The sequence below is a fragment of the Oryctolagus cuniculus genome, chromosome X, assembly GCF_051225735.1.
Source record: "Oryctolagus cuniculus isolate XC-2025 breed Fujian yellow rabbit chromosome X, ASM5122573v1, whole genome shotgun sequence".
Lineage (NCBI taxonomy): Eukaryota > Metazoa > Chordata > Mammalia > Lagomorpha > Leporidae > Oryctolagus > Oryctolagus cuniculus.
In genome coordinates this window covers 116,373,019-116,389,800 of record NC_142888.1, presented here as the reverse complement: position 1 = coordinate 116,389,800, position 16,782 = coordinate 116,373,019, and the positions used below count along the sequence as shown (strand labels likewise).

General features: G+C 36.0%; 1 protein-coding gene across 8 annotated transcripts in view; it reads left to right on the top strand.

Annotated features, from left to right (window-relative positions):
* The window catches only part of FGF13 (fibroblast growth factor 13), a 651,259-nt gene extending 639,754 nt beyond the window's left edge, over positions 1–11,505 (top strand). For all 8 annotated transcript variants that reach the window (XM_008273437.4, XM_008273439.4, XM_089323851.1 and 5 more), the window contains 2 exons: positions 8,402–8,600; positions 10,105–11,505. In XM_008273437.4, the coding sequence (XP_008271659.1) occupies positions 8,402–8,600; positions 10,105–10,241 (336 nt within the window). In that variant the 3' untranslated portion in view covers positions 10,242–11,505. The remainder of the gene's footprint in view (positions 1–8,401; positions 8,601–10,104) is intronic.
* The last annotated feature ends 5,277 nt before the right edge of the window (positions 11,506–16,782 follow it).

The following is a 16,782-nucleotide window of genomic DNA, read 5'->3' as shown; positions in this document are numbered from 1 at the left end:
ACAGTGTTTTAAGTTAGTAACAGAATCTCAAAGACATGTGACTGTCCTTCTCAACAAGTTACTTCTGTTTCAGAATATATTTGCTGACCAGGCTTAGTGCTGAGTGGCGGGTGTTCAGATCATGCAGTGTTCATATCATGACAAGTAGCCCCTCTTAGCCTCATTGTTTTGTTTGTCTGATTCTTCTGGCTTATTTCACTATTTTTTAAAAACAAATTGTTTTGTAAAAATCGACAGCCTGAATAATCCATTGCATGATACTGCTTTATAGAAATGTATAAGAATCTAGAGCAACCAAGTAAAGAGGACTAAATGAACTCTGGGGCTAAAAGATGGTCATATATAGATCCTGATTCTGTTTCCAAAAGTCCATTGGTTGACTGCCCCCTTATATTTTTCTCATTTTTGTTTGTGAAGAACTAGGGAGAAAAAGCAATACTGTGAATTATTTTGTGGGATCACCATAAGGTAAATTAAAATGTCTATGAAATGTCTTGGAGTAGAAAAATGTCACCAAGAGGTTTCTTTGTAACCATATGAGAAAAAATAATAGTCCCATGTGCATATTATTAATTAAAATTTGCATTTCTTTATAAATGGTTGCTAATTAACATGTACACTATCATATCATTTTGTGGTATGGTATTTCATGAAGCCCATGTTAAACACCTCATTTCTTTAGTATTGCAGTTTTAAACACTGCAGCCATTTCAGATTACTGAAGACAGAAATGAAAAATGAAAGGAGGTAAAAGAGTTTTCTGGGAACAACACTTGGAGGAGAACACTAAACACAAAGTGTAATTCATGTGAAGTCCTAATTTTTCGCAGAATTTATATCCTTTCATGTTAATAAAACATGTATAGGCAGACCCTTTCTTTGTAAATCGATTCCATAGTGAAAAAGAATCTTGAAAAGAAAACACAATTTATTTATTTTGCCTTGGTTTTCTGGGCATGTGTTATAAGAAGTAATCCCACATTTCATGTTTATGGGGCTTACCATTTTCAGAGCTTCTTTCTAATACATCATCTTATTGGGTCTTTGTACAAACAACCCAAAAAGGTCAGCAGGACTGGTTGATTTTTTGTTTTTGCTCCATTTTACAAAAAAAAAAATCAGACTAATGGAAAGTAATTGAAACTTTTAGCTATTTGCAGACCCAAAAACCAAGAGTATATTTCATGCCAGTCTTGATTGACAGGAAGTCCCTTTCTTCTTACAGCTTAAACATTGCTTTCTCTTTAACATTCTTTCTTCTCTTCCTAATTCCTCTTCTCCTTTGTATCCCTCTCATTCTTTTTAGTGTTTTAAATTGAATTGATCTGTAGACCACTTTCCTCCTTTTACCAATTTTACTGTCTTCCAAGGCAAGTTCACAGGTTACTTCTGATTTAATCTGTCTCTACTTTAAAATATTATCAATTAATTTGAAAAATGTAGTGCCACATTTAACCCTCTTTTCCATTTGTTTAATGTACATTCAAGTCCCTTCATATGATATTCCATTTTCCATTTATTTATTTCATCATCATAATTATTTGATCATGTACTATAATGCAAGCCTTATGCTAGTAGATGCCCTCAAGTATCTCATAGTTCAGGGGATGTTTGCATGAACAAACTGTACTCTTTTAAATCATGAACTAATTTTGCTTCACTACAGTGTACTGGTAATATAGATTCCCTCTTCTCCATGCTCTCCCTTCCCATGCTTTGATCTCAATAATAATGAAGTTCATTCACATCAAATATACCCTAGGAGAGAACATCAAAGCCCTGAATATAATAATTAATCCTGGATTTTTAAATCACTGATGAAGGAGAATCCTATATTGAGAATATAGATAGTTACATTGTCACCCCCATGGGTATCATTTATGTTTTATGATTCTGTTTTTTTAAAATTTTTAATAGAGTTAAAAATCTAATTTTAATCTGCATATTATTTTTCATTAGGCTAGGGAATAATTGACGCACAAGACAGACCTGTTTAAATAACCCAGTAACTTTAAATCTAGAAAATTAATTATCATCAAACCATAGCACAGAATTAGAAGAGACCTTGGCTATTGACAGTAACCTCTAAACTAATCAGATGTTAAATTAATCATTGATTTAGATGATTGGCAGTTAATTGTTAAATTGTTCACAAAACATGGCTGCAATAGAGGAAAGTGGGAGCATTGAAGGGAACAGTAAATTATTTTAGAACCTGCTGAGAATAAGAAGCCATGTGTTTCCAGGTTCATTATCAAATTTTTTTTTCAAAGGTTTATTCAGTCATTTGATGGAAAAGTTAAGATTCAACTTGGGACAACCACTTCCTGTATCTCAGTACCTGGGTTCTAGACCTGACTCAGTAATTCATACCAGGTTCCTGCTAAGGTGCACCTGGGAGGCAATAACTTGGCTTAAGTTGTTGGGTACTACCACTTACATGAGAGACCCCGACTGAGTTCCAGGCTCCTGGCTTTGCCTTGGCCCAGCCCCAAATGTTGCAGGTGTTTGGGAAGTAAACCAGCAGATGAAGAGCTTCATCTGTCTCTCTGCCTTTAAAGTAAATAAACCAAGTACATTTTTAAATGTACACTCACACATCTATAAACTGTTTTTGTTTCTGTGTCCTGTGATTCCTTCTTCAAAATTGTTACATGTGAATTAAACAAAATATATTAAGAAACTAACTATACCAAGATGTATTCACTTGGCATAACATGTATATGAAAGGTTAAACTGAATGTTCGATGCTATTATTATAAGCTTTATTCCACACAGTACAGACTTAGTGTTGCCATTTTATATATAGACAATTTCAGTATACTGTTGGTCTCTCTGGATCCAAGGAAAAAGTGTAGCTCATTTAAAAGCATTTATTTTGAGTGGAGTGTGTTATGAGGAAATGCTTACAATCCACAAAGCAATCCTCAAAGCTTTACATCCTACTGAAATAAGGAAAGGAGATAGTGTCACACTGTCCATGGTGCCATAGCTGAGAAATACAAGTGTGGGAAACAAAAGTATGAAAAACTTGTTATTAAGGCTTATACTTGTCAATGTACTTATTGTAATCAGGAAAATATTCAATCTTAGTGACAATATTTTGGTACTGAGAAGTCTTTGAGGTCTTCTTGTGACATGAATGATATACAGGCCTTCTGTTGACATAAATGATATACAGGTATATTCTAGCTCTCAAATTTTTGGTTATAGCTACTAATAATATGCCTTAGCAAAGCTAACTGTCCATTAACATCCCATATGGATGCCAGTTTGAGTCCCAGATGCTCCACCTCTGTTCCATCCCCTTGTTAATGAGCCTGGGAAGGCAGTGGAGGATGTATCAGATACTTGGGCCCCTACAGCCATGTGGGAGTCCCTGTAAAGCTAGTGGCTCCTAGCTTCAGATCAGCATAGCTCTGGCTGTTGTGGCCACTTAGGAAGTGAACCAGAACATCGAAGATTCTCTTTCTCTCTGTCTCTGTCTCTCTCTAACTCTGCCTTTCAAATAAATAAATAAATCTTTTAAAAATAGAATTTTCCCATATGTTATATTAAAATGATACTGAGGATTGCATTTATTTTCTCTTACTCAATGATATTTCAATTTTAAAAGAGTTATTTTCCCTTTAGTAATGTGACTAAAATGTTTGAAAGGAGTGTTAGAGTTTGTTTCTAGATCCACTTGTTCCTCATTCCTTACCCAAAATATGAGCAGTGTAACTCACTAGTATGGATTCTATAGATATAAGGTTCATCATTCACTGAGAAGAAACAAACCTTGACCTCTAAAGAAAATAGAGGTGATTATACTGAGGAAAAGTTACGAGAGACAGATGGATTATTTCACAGTGTTTGGCAAAACAGTTGGGTAACCACTTGGAATGCCAGTATCCCATATCTGAGTGCCTGGTACAAATCTCAGATACTCCGTTTCTGATGTAGCATCCTACTAATGTGCACACTAGGAGGCAGCAGGTGATGCTCAAGGAGTGGGGTTCCAGTCACTCACATGGGAGATCGGGATTGAGATCTGGGCTCCTGATTTCAGCCTGACACAATCCTGGCTGTTGCAGGCATTTAAGGAATGAATCAGTGGATAGATCTAGCTCTGTCATCTGTCTCTCTGTCTCTCTAATCTTCAAATAAAACTAAAAAAAATTATAATTGAAGAGGCATTGTTTCTCTGAAAAATATAAATATGCAAGATAGATAAATGACTTTTAAGGGAAATCAATGCATTAAAATGTGTAAGATATAAAACACCTTTTCTTTGTACTCATGCCAAATAACTTCTAGTGACTATTCATGGAACAGGTAACATTTTAACTCATTTGTTGTTTAGTTTATTCATTCATTATAATAGTAGATATTTATTTAGTTCCTATTGATTCTGAAGAACAGTGATTGTTGCCTGCATTCAGTGCCATATATGTCAAGACCACTATGACACCTTCATCTACAGCACTAGTGAGCATCTCCTGATCAAAGTAAGTTATTTCCTTGGCTTATGTCTATCTGGCCTCCTCTGAATAAGACTTTCCTGATCTGGGTCAAATCCAATATCTATTATTTATATGGTACACTACTGAGACATAGACAGATGCAACTATACCTCTGTTCTCTTTGTTGAACCTTCCTGTGTTGAATTGGATGCTTTCATTTTTCCACATTTGATAAAAATGAATCCACTTGTGTCTACTCATTCTAAAATGACAGTGTCATACACACAGTGTCACAACCACAGAGAACAGAACACTCCTTTGGTTGCTTCAACATTCTTTTTTTGGCCTCATTTTCCTCCCTCTCTACTGAGCTTTTTAGTACAAATTTAGTGGATATGACTAAGAAATTGCCAGGATGTGACAGCATACAGTTCATTGAGTCCTTCCTTGCCATTTTCCAATAGTTGTAACTATTAGCACGTTTTTTTCCCTTAACATTGTAAATGCCTTGTTATTCTTAATGGATCTTAAATCATGCACTCAGGACCATTCTTTGCAAGGACAGCCTCCTTCTAGATGCAGTTCATTTCATTGTGCAGAATAAGGGAATTTTCTGGAGACTTTTTACTAGTTAATACTTCTAACTCCTGGAACTTCCAATATTTAAACCTGAATATCTGAAATCCCAGTTCTATAAATAATAATTGAATGGCCTGCCATGTGCTAGGCAATATGACCTTTTTTGGGAGGGGGTTGTAGTTTCAGAAGTAAGAAAGACAAGTTTCCTACCATCTGGAGCTAATGATGCATATGCATGAGTCATAGGACCATGCTAGAGATGCAGATAAAGTTTGTGGGAACACAGTTCTGATTGGGGAAGATCATACATGAATCCAGAAAAAGTTATACTTGAGCTAGGCCTTGATAAATGAGACCGTAGATAGAGAAGTGGTGGGACCATATTCTATTTTTTATTAATGTATGTACTTATTTCAAAAGCAGTGCTACAGATAGAGGGAGAGGGAGAGGGGGAGGAGGAGGGGGAGGGAGAGGGAGGGGGAGGAGAGAGAGAGAGAGAGAGAGAGAACTTCCAACCACTCTTTTACTCCTCAAAAGCCCACAACAGCCAGAGCTGGGCCAGGCTGAATCTGTGATCAAGGAATTCCAAATTGGTCTCCCTTGGGGATGGTAGGGACCCAAGTACTGCAGCCATCATCTACTGCCTTTTCAGGTGAATTAACGGGGAGTTGGATAGGAAGCAAAGTATCTGGGCCTGGAATAGGCACTTGTATATGGGTTGCCAGCATTACAAGCAGCAGCTTACCCCACTCTTCAATGCTGGCCCCAAAGAATGGTATTATAAAGAAATGAATTGAATGTACATGGTTCTGTGGTGGAGAATGACACTCAAAGGCATATTACGGAATTGTTGAGAATTTTTAATACTACATAATATTGTTTATACTGTGGACAAGGTACTTGCCCTCCCAAAGAAGTGAACTTTGCTTTAGGAAGGCAATCTGCCAGAAGAAAACAGACCAGTTAGAGGTTATTATAGGAGTTCAGTGAAGAAATAATAAGGGCAAAAACTAAAGCAGCAACAGTGGTAATGAGAAGCAAAGATCGTTACCAGGCCTGGATACCATGTAAATGAAGTGAAAAGTTCCCTGAAATTTAAAGCATGAGCAACTGCCAAGAAGATGGACTCCCAATACTGAGACAAAGAACACAGAATTTGGAATGAATGGCCATGTGCTTCAAGTACTGTTTTTTCATTTTTTTCTGTATTGAATTCCAAAAGTTCTTCAAGACTCAGCTAAGTTAACACCTATGAAGCCCTCCTCAGTCCTCCAGTCAATTAAATCTGGATTCTTCTGCTCTTAAACAACACATTCTTTGTGTCTCTCTCTGTGTACTTATGGTAGCACACCTGTGTCTGTGTCATTTGCGTTCATTCCTGACTCCTGAAAACATATACTAAGTTGTCTGAGGTCATGTATTATCTACCTATGAATCTTAGCACCACCCAAGTACATACAAAGTAGATCATTTAGAATGAAAGGATGAATGCTACCATCACACAAGATGTCAAATGCAGCTGCCTTTGAGCACCTGCTGTAGAACACATAGTGATTCTCATCTCGTCACTGGAAGGTGAATCAGACATTTTATATGGCTGAACAGTATTACCTGCCTTGATGATGTGTATTAATCACCAGATTTGTTTTGAATGGGTTATGGCTCTTCATAAAAGTAAAATCTACTCTAAGGGTGAAGGTTTTCTTTTCCAAATGGTGATTTAATTCCCAAAGAATTTCGGCAACATTCTGTGCAGTTATCCTCATCACTAGAGGAAATGTGGAGAAATTTAGCCAATTTCTTTGTAGGCAAACCTTGGCTTTCCCTATGTTGAGAAATCCTACAAAGATGAGTTTTCACAGTTCATAAATAGAATACTTTGGTTCCTTCCATGTGACAGTTGCCTTATAAGTACACTTCTTCTTGAGTAGGTTGAATTTGTGTGAATCCTCTGAGGATTTATCAAGCATTCACATAGACTGAAATAGCCACAGAAGGTACTCCCACCAATCCATAAACTCTGGAGAGCAGATGAGGGAAATCAGTCAGATTACCAAGTGAAACACAGGTTGTGGATTCCAAGAAAAAGGAAAAGAAAGTTCTTGAGTAATTCACTTTCAGATAAAAGCTCTTTTGCATGAGGAATGTGTTCCTCTTGACTCAGGAGACTGAAGGTATTCAGGTGTTGTTACTCAGCTAGTGTGCATTGTTTAGAATAACCTGAAGTACAAAAATGAAGGAATGTAAGATCAGGGAAATATTTTTCAGAAAAATCTGGAGTCAACAAAACCTGGCAGTGTTTTTACGAGATGTATCTGTGTGTGTGTGTGTGTGTTTGCACGCGTGTGTGTGAAATTATCAACAGTTACTCTTGATAACATCTCAGAATCTCAGAAATTAGCCTCTATCACATATAGCTCATTTAGAATTTTTCTCACTATCATCTACTCCAAGTGGACTCTCTGCTACTCTGTGGCTCACTTATAAGTTAAAATCTGCTGTTCATTCCACTTGGCTTATAGTCATTTTAACTGCTATTATCATGTGCATGCATGTACATGCACATGCACACACACACTATTAAAAGGAGGTTGCTTTTATTTGTTTCTCTTGAAACCATCTGTTGGGTCAGGAGCACTTCATTTGAATGGCACACTCCAAAGTAAATAAGCCAAGTACATGGCAGGAAATCACATTCCAGGGTTCATGCCCCCTGGACTGTTCTCTTGTTTGCTTGTAGAATTACTGTAAATTTCTTGCTTTTATATTGATTTGCTTGTAAATGTTACTGTAAGGCAAGGATGAGGTGGGGAGATTTTTTTTTCTTTTTTAAGTCAAGGTCCAATGGTCTAAAAAAATCAATTCAGTTAACCTTGAAATAAAGGTAGACATTCTTTGTAGCATCCTTTTTAGAAATATAGGTAGCCAACATTGTAATACAGGTTTCAGTCTTGGGCACTTGACAACCATAGTGTATAATAAGTCAAGAATCTGTGAAATTTAAGTAGAATGAACAAATATTTATTTTCTCATATTTATTCCTGAAGGTAATAAAGCTACCCATGACAGCTTTATGCTTATATTTTCAATCCTTGGCTCTTGTGTTTGTTCAATGTCTTACACTTATGTGGCTTGTAATAATTTTCACATTACCTATTATGAAGAGAGCTAATCATTGTTCAGTAGCACTTTTACTAAAACCTCATGTGAAGTGTTATATTTAGTCTCCTGGTTTCCAATGATAATAATTTATTCTGTTAAAATAGAGCAGTCCGCATATAGGCTTTAGCTAAGTTTATCCTAAACTTCTGAAAGGTAATTGCAGTGAAACTCATAGCTGTAAACATTGAACTTTTGTTTATTTTCTTTTGTTGCAGGAACATTTCACACCTGAATGCAAATTCAAAGAATCAGTGTTCGAAAATTATTATGTGACATATTCTTCAATGATATACCGTCAGCAGCAGTCAGGCCGAGGGTGGTACCTGGGACTGAACAAAGAAGGAGAGATCATGAAAGGCAACCATGTGAAGAAGAACAAGCCGGCAGCCCATTTTCTGCCCAAACCACTGAAAGGTAAACTTGATATTGTGGGCGCTATGGATTATGTTACTAAAAGACTAATTTAAATCAATCTTTTATTCTGTATTTGAAAGTGGAATATAATTCTTCCACATTAAGGCATTTATACAAAAATCTATAGAATTTGACAACATTAAAACTATTGATGCAATAATTTAAAAAATCATAAAAATATTAGGGCATTGGCAATAACATTAGTATCCTGACTTTAATTTTTTCATGGTACATCTACATATTTATATAGTGATACCTCAATTACATGGCAGCAGCTCAACTTCTAACCTAGGGCAGCCAAGATCTCCAGATTATTACAGATTCCAGGACTGAACACTTTTAGGAAAATTTCTTGGGCCCTAAGTATACCAACACTATTTTTCCAATAATTTTCCTTCATAATTGTGTTTTCCAGTCATTATTAGCATATTAATAGGAAATTAGAAAGGATATAAATAGGTAGTGGAAATGGGATATAGAAGTAATGAGACATGATAGAGAAGGGACAGAAAATGCAGGGAAAGCAAAGGAAGATCTGCAAGAGGTTAGAAGCCTGTGGTTAGAATGTTTTTTTAGAGTAGAGACAGACAACCCAGTTCAAAATAGCATATCATTATATTCCACAGTGTGTTTTCTGGAGCCAGACTCTCTGGATTTGAGTCCTAGCTTCACCCTTCATTAACCAGATGATCTTTAACAGCCTAAATCTCACTATAAAATATAGATAAAACTAATTACTTACATCATAGGATTCTTATACTAAATTATATAATGAAAGTGAAGAATGTAGAAGAGTACTTATGTTACAAGTACTCTATAAATGTAAGATAGTACTGTTACTTAAGAATAATAATAATTTTCATTTTTTATTCCAATAATTGCACTTAATACTCAAATGCTTAGAGAATTTTACTTTAGAGTATGATAGAATTCATGCCTTATAAAATGCTTTAAATATTAATATTTGGCTTGCACAGTATGCTATAGATCATATTTAAACTTTTAAGAGGCTTATTAAATGTATTTTTCATTAATTCTCTTGTATATAACCATACATGATAGAAGCGAAGCATTAAAATTCTTTACATACTGCTGCACACCAAGGCTAAATTTTCCTTAATCTGCTCCAGCCCACTCTCTATGGAGTCCTAGCATTCAGTGTTTTTGATGTTTGGCTTCAGGTAGCAAAAGAAAAGTTGAAGATCAATGCAGTATTCTCATTTTTTTAAAAAAATCTTTCATTTGTCCTCCTTTTTCCTTTTTAAACTTACCTTTTTAATCAACAAATAAAACACTGTATTATATGTCTTGTTTATGACAAAAAACTTTGAAACATATACATATACACATTGCGGAATGTCTAAATTGAAGTAATTAATAGTTATTACTTCACATGCTCATTTTTATGTTGAAGACACATCCACTCCATTAGCACTTTTCAAGCATACAATTAATTGGAATACCCACTCAAGGGCCTTTCACACTGTCTCTATGTGCTTTTTAGTGGCTATGTACAAGGAACCGTCACTGCACGATCTCACGGAGTTCTCCAGATCCGGAAGTGGGACCCCAACCAAGAGCAGAAGTGTCTCCGGCGTGCTGAATGGAGGCAAATCCATGAGCCACAATGAATCAACGTAGCCAGTGAGGGCAAGACAAGGGCTCTAAAACAGAACCTTACCTCCAGGTGCTGTTGAATTCTTCTAGCAGTCCTTCACCCAAAAGTTCAAATTTGTCAGTGACGTTTACCAAACGGGCAGAGTTGACTATTCTCTCTGCTGCTATACCTTCTTATCATTCATACTAAAGCCCCATAATTTAGACTGAGCTTGTGCAAAGGAATGCCAAGCATAATCATTGAACTAAATCTGGGAGAAGGACTGCCAAATTTTCTCATGATCTCACCTATATGTTGGGGATGACAAACCAAAAATATTTCACAGCACTAATGCTGATCAAAATTTGCTCTCCAACCAAGACAATGTAAAGACCACATTTGTTCTTCAAAAACAAATCCAACAAAAGATAACAAATTTAACTGCTTAAATGTTTTGTAGGGGCAAACAAAATTATGTGAATTGTGTTGTTTACTTGGCTTAATGTTTTCTATCTACGCTTGATTCAAATATACTCTTTACTTTGGCAGAGTGTACCTTTATACCTTTATGATTTCTGAAATTCAATGGTTCTATTGACTCCGTGTCACTTACTCCAAACCAACCAAATTCAGGGTTGAATTTGAATTGGCATCTCAGGCTCAGGCTCAAGGTAACAGTGTTCTTGTGATTTTACCTTTTTTTTTCTTTTTGTAGTATCCTGGTCAAATTTTTGTGTGCTATATTCCGTGCGTAGAAATTGAGTTCTATTGTCAATCCCAGTCAGCAAAAATAACTTCAAAAAAGATTATCCTCAAGTGTAGATTTCTCTTAATTCCATTTGTGTATCATGTTAAACTACTGTGGCTTCTTGTGTAAAGGCAAGAACTGTGGAACTGTGACGTTTTCTTTTGTGTTGTTAAATTAAGAAATGTCATATCTGTATATGTATGAGTCTTCCCGTCATTGTATTTGGCACGTGAATATTGTGTACAAGGAAATGTTAAGACTGGTTACCCCTCAATAACATATAATATACTTGCTACTGGAAAAGTGTTTAAGACTTAGCTAGGTTTCCATTTAGATCTTCATATCTGTTGCATGGAAGAAAGTTGGAATCTTGGCATAGAGTTGCATGATATGTAAGATTTTGTGCATTAATAATTGTTAAAATCTGTGTTCCAAAAGTGGACATAGCATGTACAGGCAGTTCTCTGTCCTGTGCACAAAAAAAAGTTTAAAAAAGTTGTTTAATATTTGTTGTTGTATACCCAAATACGCACCGAATAAACTCTTTATATTCATTCAAAGTGAAAGTGCTTGTCCATTTTTGTGCTATTAACTATAGTAGAAATTGATGTTATATACTGAACTATATAGACAGGATTGCTGCCCCCATATAATCACAGTCTGGAGATTCAAATTAACGTGAAAACTCTTTAAAGTGTGTTTACTGTACTAGTTATTGAACTTCATTTTGGTAGAGAATTCTCATTCCCATTCAGTGATTGAATTGTTTAAATGAGACCTATGCCCAAGTATTAACTCTGCCATTCACTTTCCCTGTTGATGATTTCTCTTCTGTGGAGGAAATACACAGGAATAAATAAAGTCCTTTCCATCTCTGAGAATTGAAGGCAAATGTAAACATCCCTCAATATTGATGCCTTTCCCAGAGCTTTCATTGTCTGACATTGGCTGATTAGGAGTAGTTAATATATATATATATATATATATATATATATAGAAAGAGAAGAGTGGTGGAATAGGTTAAAATATAATTGACTGGTACTTCTCAGGGCAGAGGCAAAATAAGATTACCGGGACAACAAGCATCATGCTTTTGCAAGACTGGGAAGCTGACCATTCATTTCCAGCCCAGCCCAGCCCTGCCCTGCTGTGCTATGCTCTAAAACACACCTGCACGTGATGAGGCTGCCTACCCATCTTAGACACTGGAGCCTTTTATCCTGTTTTAAACACAAGTAGACTCTTCATTTAACTCTTCCCCTTGTGAATTCTTACTGATTTTCCTATTTTTAATCCAGAGTGAAAAGTATTGATTGTATTGCCTCCTTCTATCTCCACTATGTTTTGGTTGTTGAGTATTTTGGTTTCTGATCATACTGTTTCCTAATTCAGGGATAGTGTAGGACTGCTAATAACAAACAAATATGCACTTTGGTATCTCAGAGAAGCCTGGCAGAAATATGAATGGGCCAAAATTCCCAAGGAAAATCCTTTAGTCCCAGCATTCTTTTTCAACTGCCTCAGGTAGTTTTTAACAGAAGGTTGTATTTAAACAAATCAGTAAGTAAATAGCCTTAAAAGAGCCTCTCTGCAAGTAATGGTGCCAACACGTTCACATATCTTTATTACACACACTTCACTAGCATTCCCCATGGCAGAAAACACTAGTCTTGCCACATCCTTAGTAAAAAGAAAATATTTTGTACACAAGTCATTTTGGCAAACACTGTTGATTCTCAAACCTTAGCACACACCAAAATGGCCTGAAGGCTTAGAGGTCTCAGACTGCTGGACCCCAGCACAATAGTTTCTGAAAGAGTTGGTCTGAGGTATGACCCACGGAACTGCATTTCCAGCAAGCTCCAAGGTAGTGCTGGAGAACCACACTTTCAGAACTACTGGCACACACTAGTACCTTTGGCATTTGAAGTGTGCACTAGCACATTGAATTCTGAAGATTCCCTTGATAAGGAAGTCTGCTTAACTTTGGGAAATACTGAGATACACAAACTAATTTGACAACACAGCCACATTTTCACAAAGTATCTAATAACAACGTAGTGGAGTAGTATGTAGGGTCCTTTAGCATTTGTGGGTACCTGAATCACCTGTGGTGTTTTCTATGCTTCCTTTTGGTTTTAGGCTTAGCATGAAATTGGAATCAAATGTGCAGCCCAGCTTAAAAATGGCTTTTTGATGGCATAGTACTTGTTCTCATGTTGTCACCACTACCTGTGACGATATCTTCAACCATTATGCTGTATTTAGTCTTGAGTAGAATATGGAAAAGGAAACCACCACTTCCTTCAAGCTAATTGCAATTTTTTAAAGATTTATTTACTTATTTATTTGAATGTCCAAGTTAAACATAGAGGAGAGGCAGAGAGAGAGAGAGAGAGAGAGAGAGAGGTCTCCATCCGTTGGTTCACTCCCCAATTGCCTGCAATGGCCGGAGCTGTGTTGATCCGAAGCCAGGAGTCAGGAGCTTCTTCCAGGTTTCCCACCTGGAGGGGCCCAAGACTTGAGCTATCTTCTACTGCTTTTCAAGGCCATAGTAGAGAGCTGGATGAGAAGTGGAGCAGCCGGGACTCAAACTGGCGCCCATATGGGATGCTAGCACTGCAGGCAGTGGCTTTACCCGCTACGCCACAGTGCTGGCCCCTGCAATTCTTTAAAAACAAAACAAGCTCCATTTCTTCTCCAGGAGTTTTGTTTGTACGTGGAGGGAGCAAGTGCTCATTGCTATGTAATCTCGACAGGATTTAGAGTGGAAGTGATCTGTGGTACTTCCGCACCTCCCTTCCATCACATCATCCCAGTGCTAAGCCAGTTGAGCTCACTGAACAACTTATCAAAGACTGCAGGTACTTATTTCCCACTTTTCCATCCATCTTCCATCAAAGTGAATACATGAGAGAAAATGAATATCTCATAGGATGTTCTCCCCATCTACACCAACCGCATTTAACTACTCAGTAGATGGTAGTGGTGGGAACAGAAATAATAACCATTTGGAACTAATTTCATCCAATTGTAGCTTAGAAGCTTTATCAGTTGAAGTGTGTCATTCATGGATTAAATTGAAATGTACCTTCCTTGGCACAATTGTTAAGGCTCTTCTGTATTTCTACTAATAAACACTTCGAGATGAGGTAAGGTTTTTCTATTATGCTTCTTAAGAGCCTTTCTACTTCTATTAAAAGCCATTTCCGCACATTAGCAATTGATTATGGTAGGACTCCACTTGACAGAAGCAATATATATCCACGGATATGGCACTGACATAATAGGTGACTGTTTCTAATTACAAAACCAATCAGTGAACTGTAGCTGGGGCAGACCACTGGTATCCCAAATTCATAACTGTATTTACAATGATAATTCATCCTACCTTTCATTATTCTAGCCACAAAGTTGTGGTCCAATGGGTTGACTTGATGCATTTAGCTCTCCCAGACTGAAAACACTTGGCTGCCATGCTAACTTATTCTCTCACTTCAGATATGCTCTTTCACCCTAATGATTGAGATGGCTACAAACCATAGTACATCTGTAAACATTATGCTGCAAGTCCGAAGTTAGTTTGAATTTGTTGCACAGAGAACAATAATCTATGCCAAATCAGTAAGCCTTTTGATAGTATCACATAAGTGTAAGTGTCTGATATTTCTCATCACATGCTTCCTATTAAATAAAAATATGGCATCATTTTCAAGATGTTCCAATTTCTATGTGGGAATTCTTTAAGAGGTTTGTAGTACCTGCAATTCTGCTGTCATGCAAAAAGTCTTTCTAGAAAACACAACAGATGATGTACAATTTTAGATTTGTCAACTAATTAACCACATACCCATCTATTTTTTCCTTTTGTGTTATTATTTATCTCTATCTTTCTTACAAATTATTCACACACACACATACACACACATACACATATGCACATGTGCATATGCATTCATGTCTCCAAAAGAAATCAGTGATGCTGTCTGGTAGTCTGGGAGGATGATGATATCTATTCATAAGGTGATGACTCAAATAACAAATGGAGGGCTCCCAGACTTCTAAAGCTGCCCTACCAGTTATGACACTTCTTTGCACTATATAGTATTGCCCAAGTTTGTCCCATGGCATGTTGGCATATCTGCACATTTCATACTTCAAATAAAATGCACTTTCAATTTTAAATGCTGTATAACATTAACAGTTAGACTAAGAGAAATATTTGGGGCTGCGTTTGAGTAAAAACTCATCTTTGAGTCAATCGCTCAGCTTTTTGGTGCTATGGATATTATCTTTATAAACTGTCAATTCTGCACAGCATGTTGTTGAGGCCTGGCGAAAGCATTCACACAAAGATAAATGGATTGAAAGTGAGCTTATCTTATAGAAAATTAGGTATTCTGGAGTTAGCTACAGGAACTTTTTTTTTCCTTACTGTGGTTAATAAAGAAGAATTTCCATTGGAAGTACCTATTCAGTTTTATATTCTTTACATATGTAACCCTCTCCCTCAGTAATACCCATGTACAAACTGGATGATTTTACCCCAAGTGTTCTTTTCCTTAACAATTTTAAGTCAGAATGAATTCTCAAAAGTTGACTATCCTATAGTTCACTCTTTAATGTAAAACAGTTTATCAAAGCAGCCTCAGCAATGTTTGAGTTTCACAGATATGAAAAACTATCTGAAATACATCACCATTACCTTCACAAGCATATTAATGCCAGATACATGCAAAACACTGCTTTATGGTGTGTTATGGTGTGTGTGTGTGTGTATGCATATTGTAGAGAAGTGTACTAAGTCCTGCTACTTCCACTCTCAGGGAAGTTTGGCTAAAAAGGACTTTAACATTCCTTGGAGTCTCATGCAGTATGTATAATATGTGATTAAACTGTGCTAAACTAAAATGCACATTTACTTTCTGCATATTCATAGACATGCAAGAATCAAACTTTGACTATGATAAATGTAAAACTATGTTGATGCATTTATATATATATATAAATATTGACTGTACAACAACAATAGCGCAGAGGAAGGTGGAGGGAACAGAAATAGGAAAAATATTATTTACTGAATTAAAGTTGTTATCAAATTGAAATTCACAATTATTACTTAGGATGTTAATTGAAATCTTGAGTGTAAACACAGAAAATAATTTAAAAATATATACCAAAAATGCCAAGGAAAATGAACTAATACAGTAGATAACAGCTATTAAATTTTTAAATTTTAAAGGCAGTAATGAAGGAAAAGAGGAGCAAAACCATGTAGGATATATAGAAAACAAATATCAAAATAGCATATTTTAATTTTACCGTATTACTAATGTATTAAATGGATTCCACATGGCACCAAAAGCACAATGATTATATTAATGACAAACATAAAATTCAAAATGGTCAATTTTACATTATATTTATTTTACCAAAACAAAATAATTGAATTAAAATCTCCAATCAAATCAGAGATTTCCAGAATCAGTTAAAACATGATCCTTGATCTGTTTCAGATATCTAAAATAACTCATTTCAGCATCTAAGACACAAATAGGTTATGAACAAATTGATTGAAAAAGATGAGCCATGCAAAATAATCATAATACGTGAGGAGTGGCTATATTAAAACTGGAAAAATAGATTTTAAAAAATACTAGAGAGATTATTTAGAATGATAAAAAGTCAATCATGTTATAGCAATTATAAATATGAGTATAGGCACCTACCAGCAGAACTTCAAAAAACAGCAAAAGCAGACTAATTTGCTTTACAAATGAAGATGCAAAAATCCTTAAATTTCAGTAGCAGAGCACAAACATGGAGGGTTTTTTTTT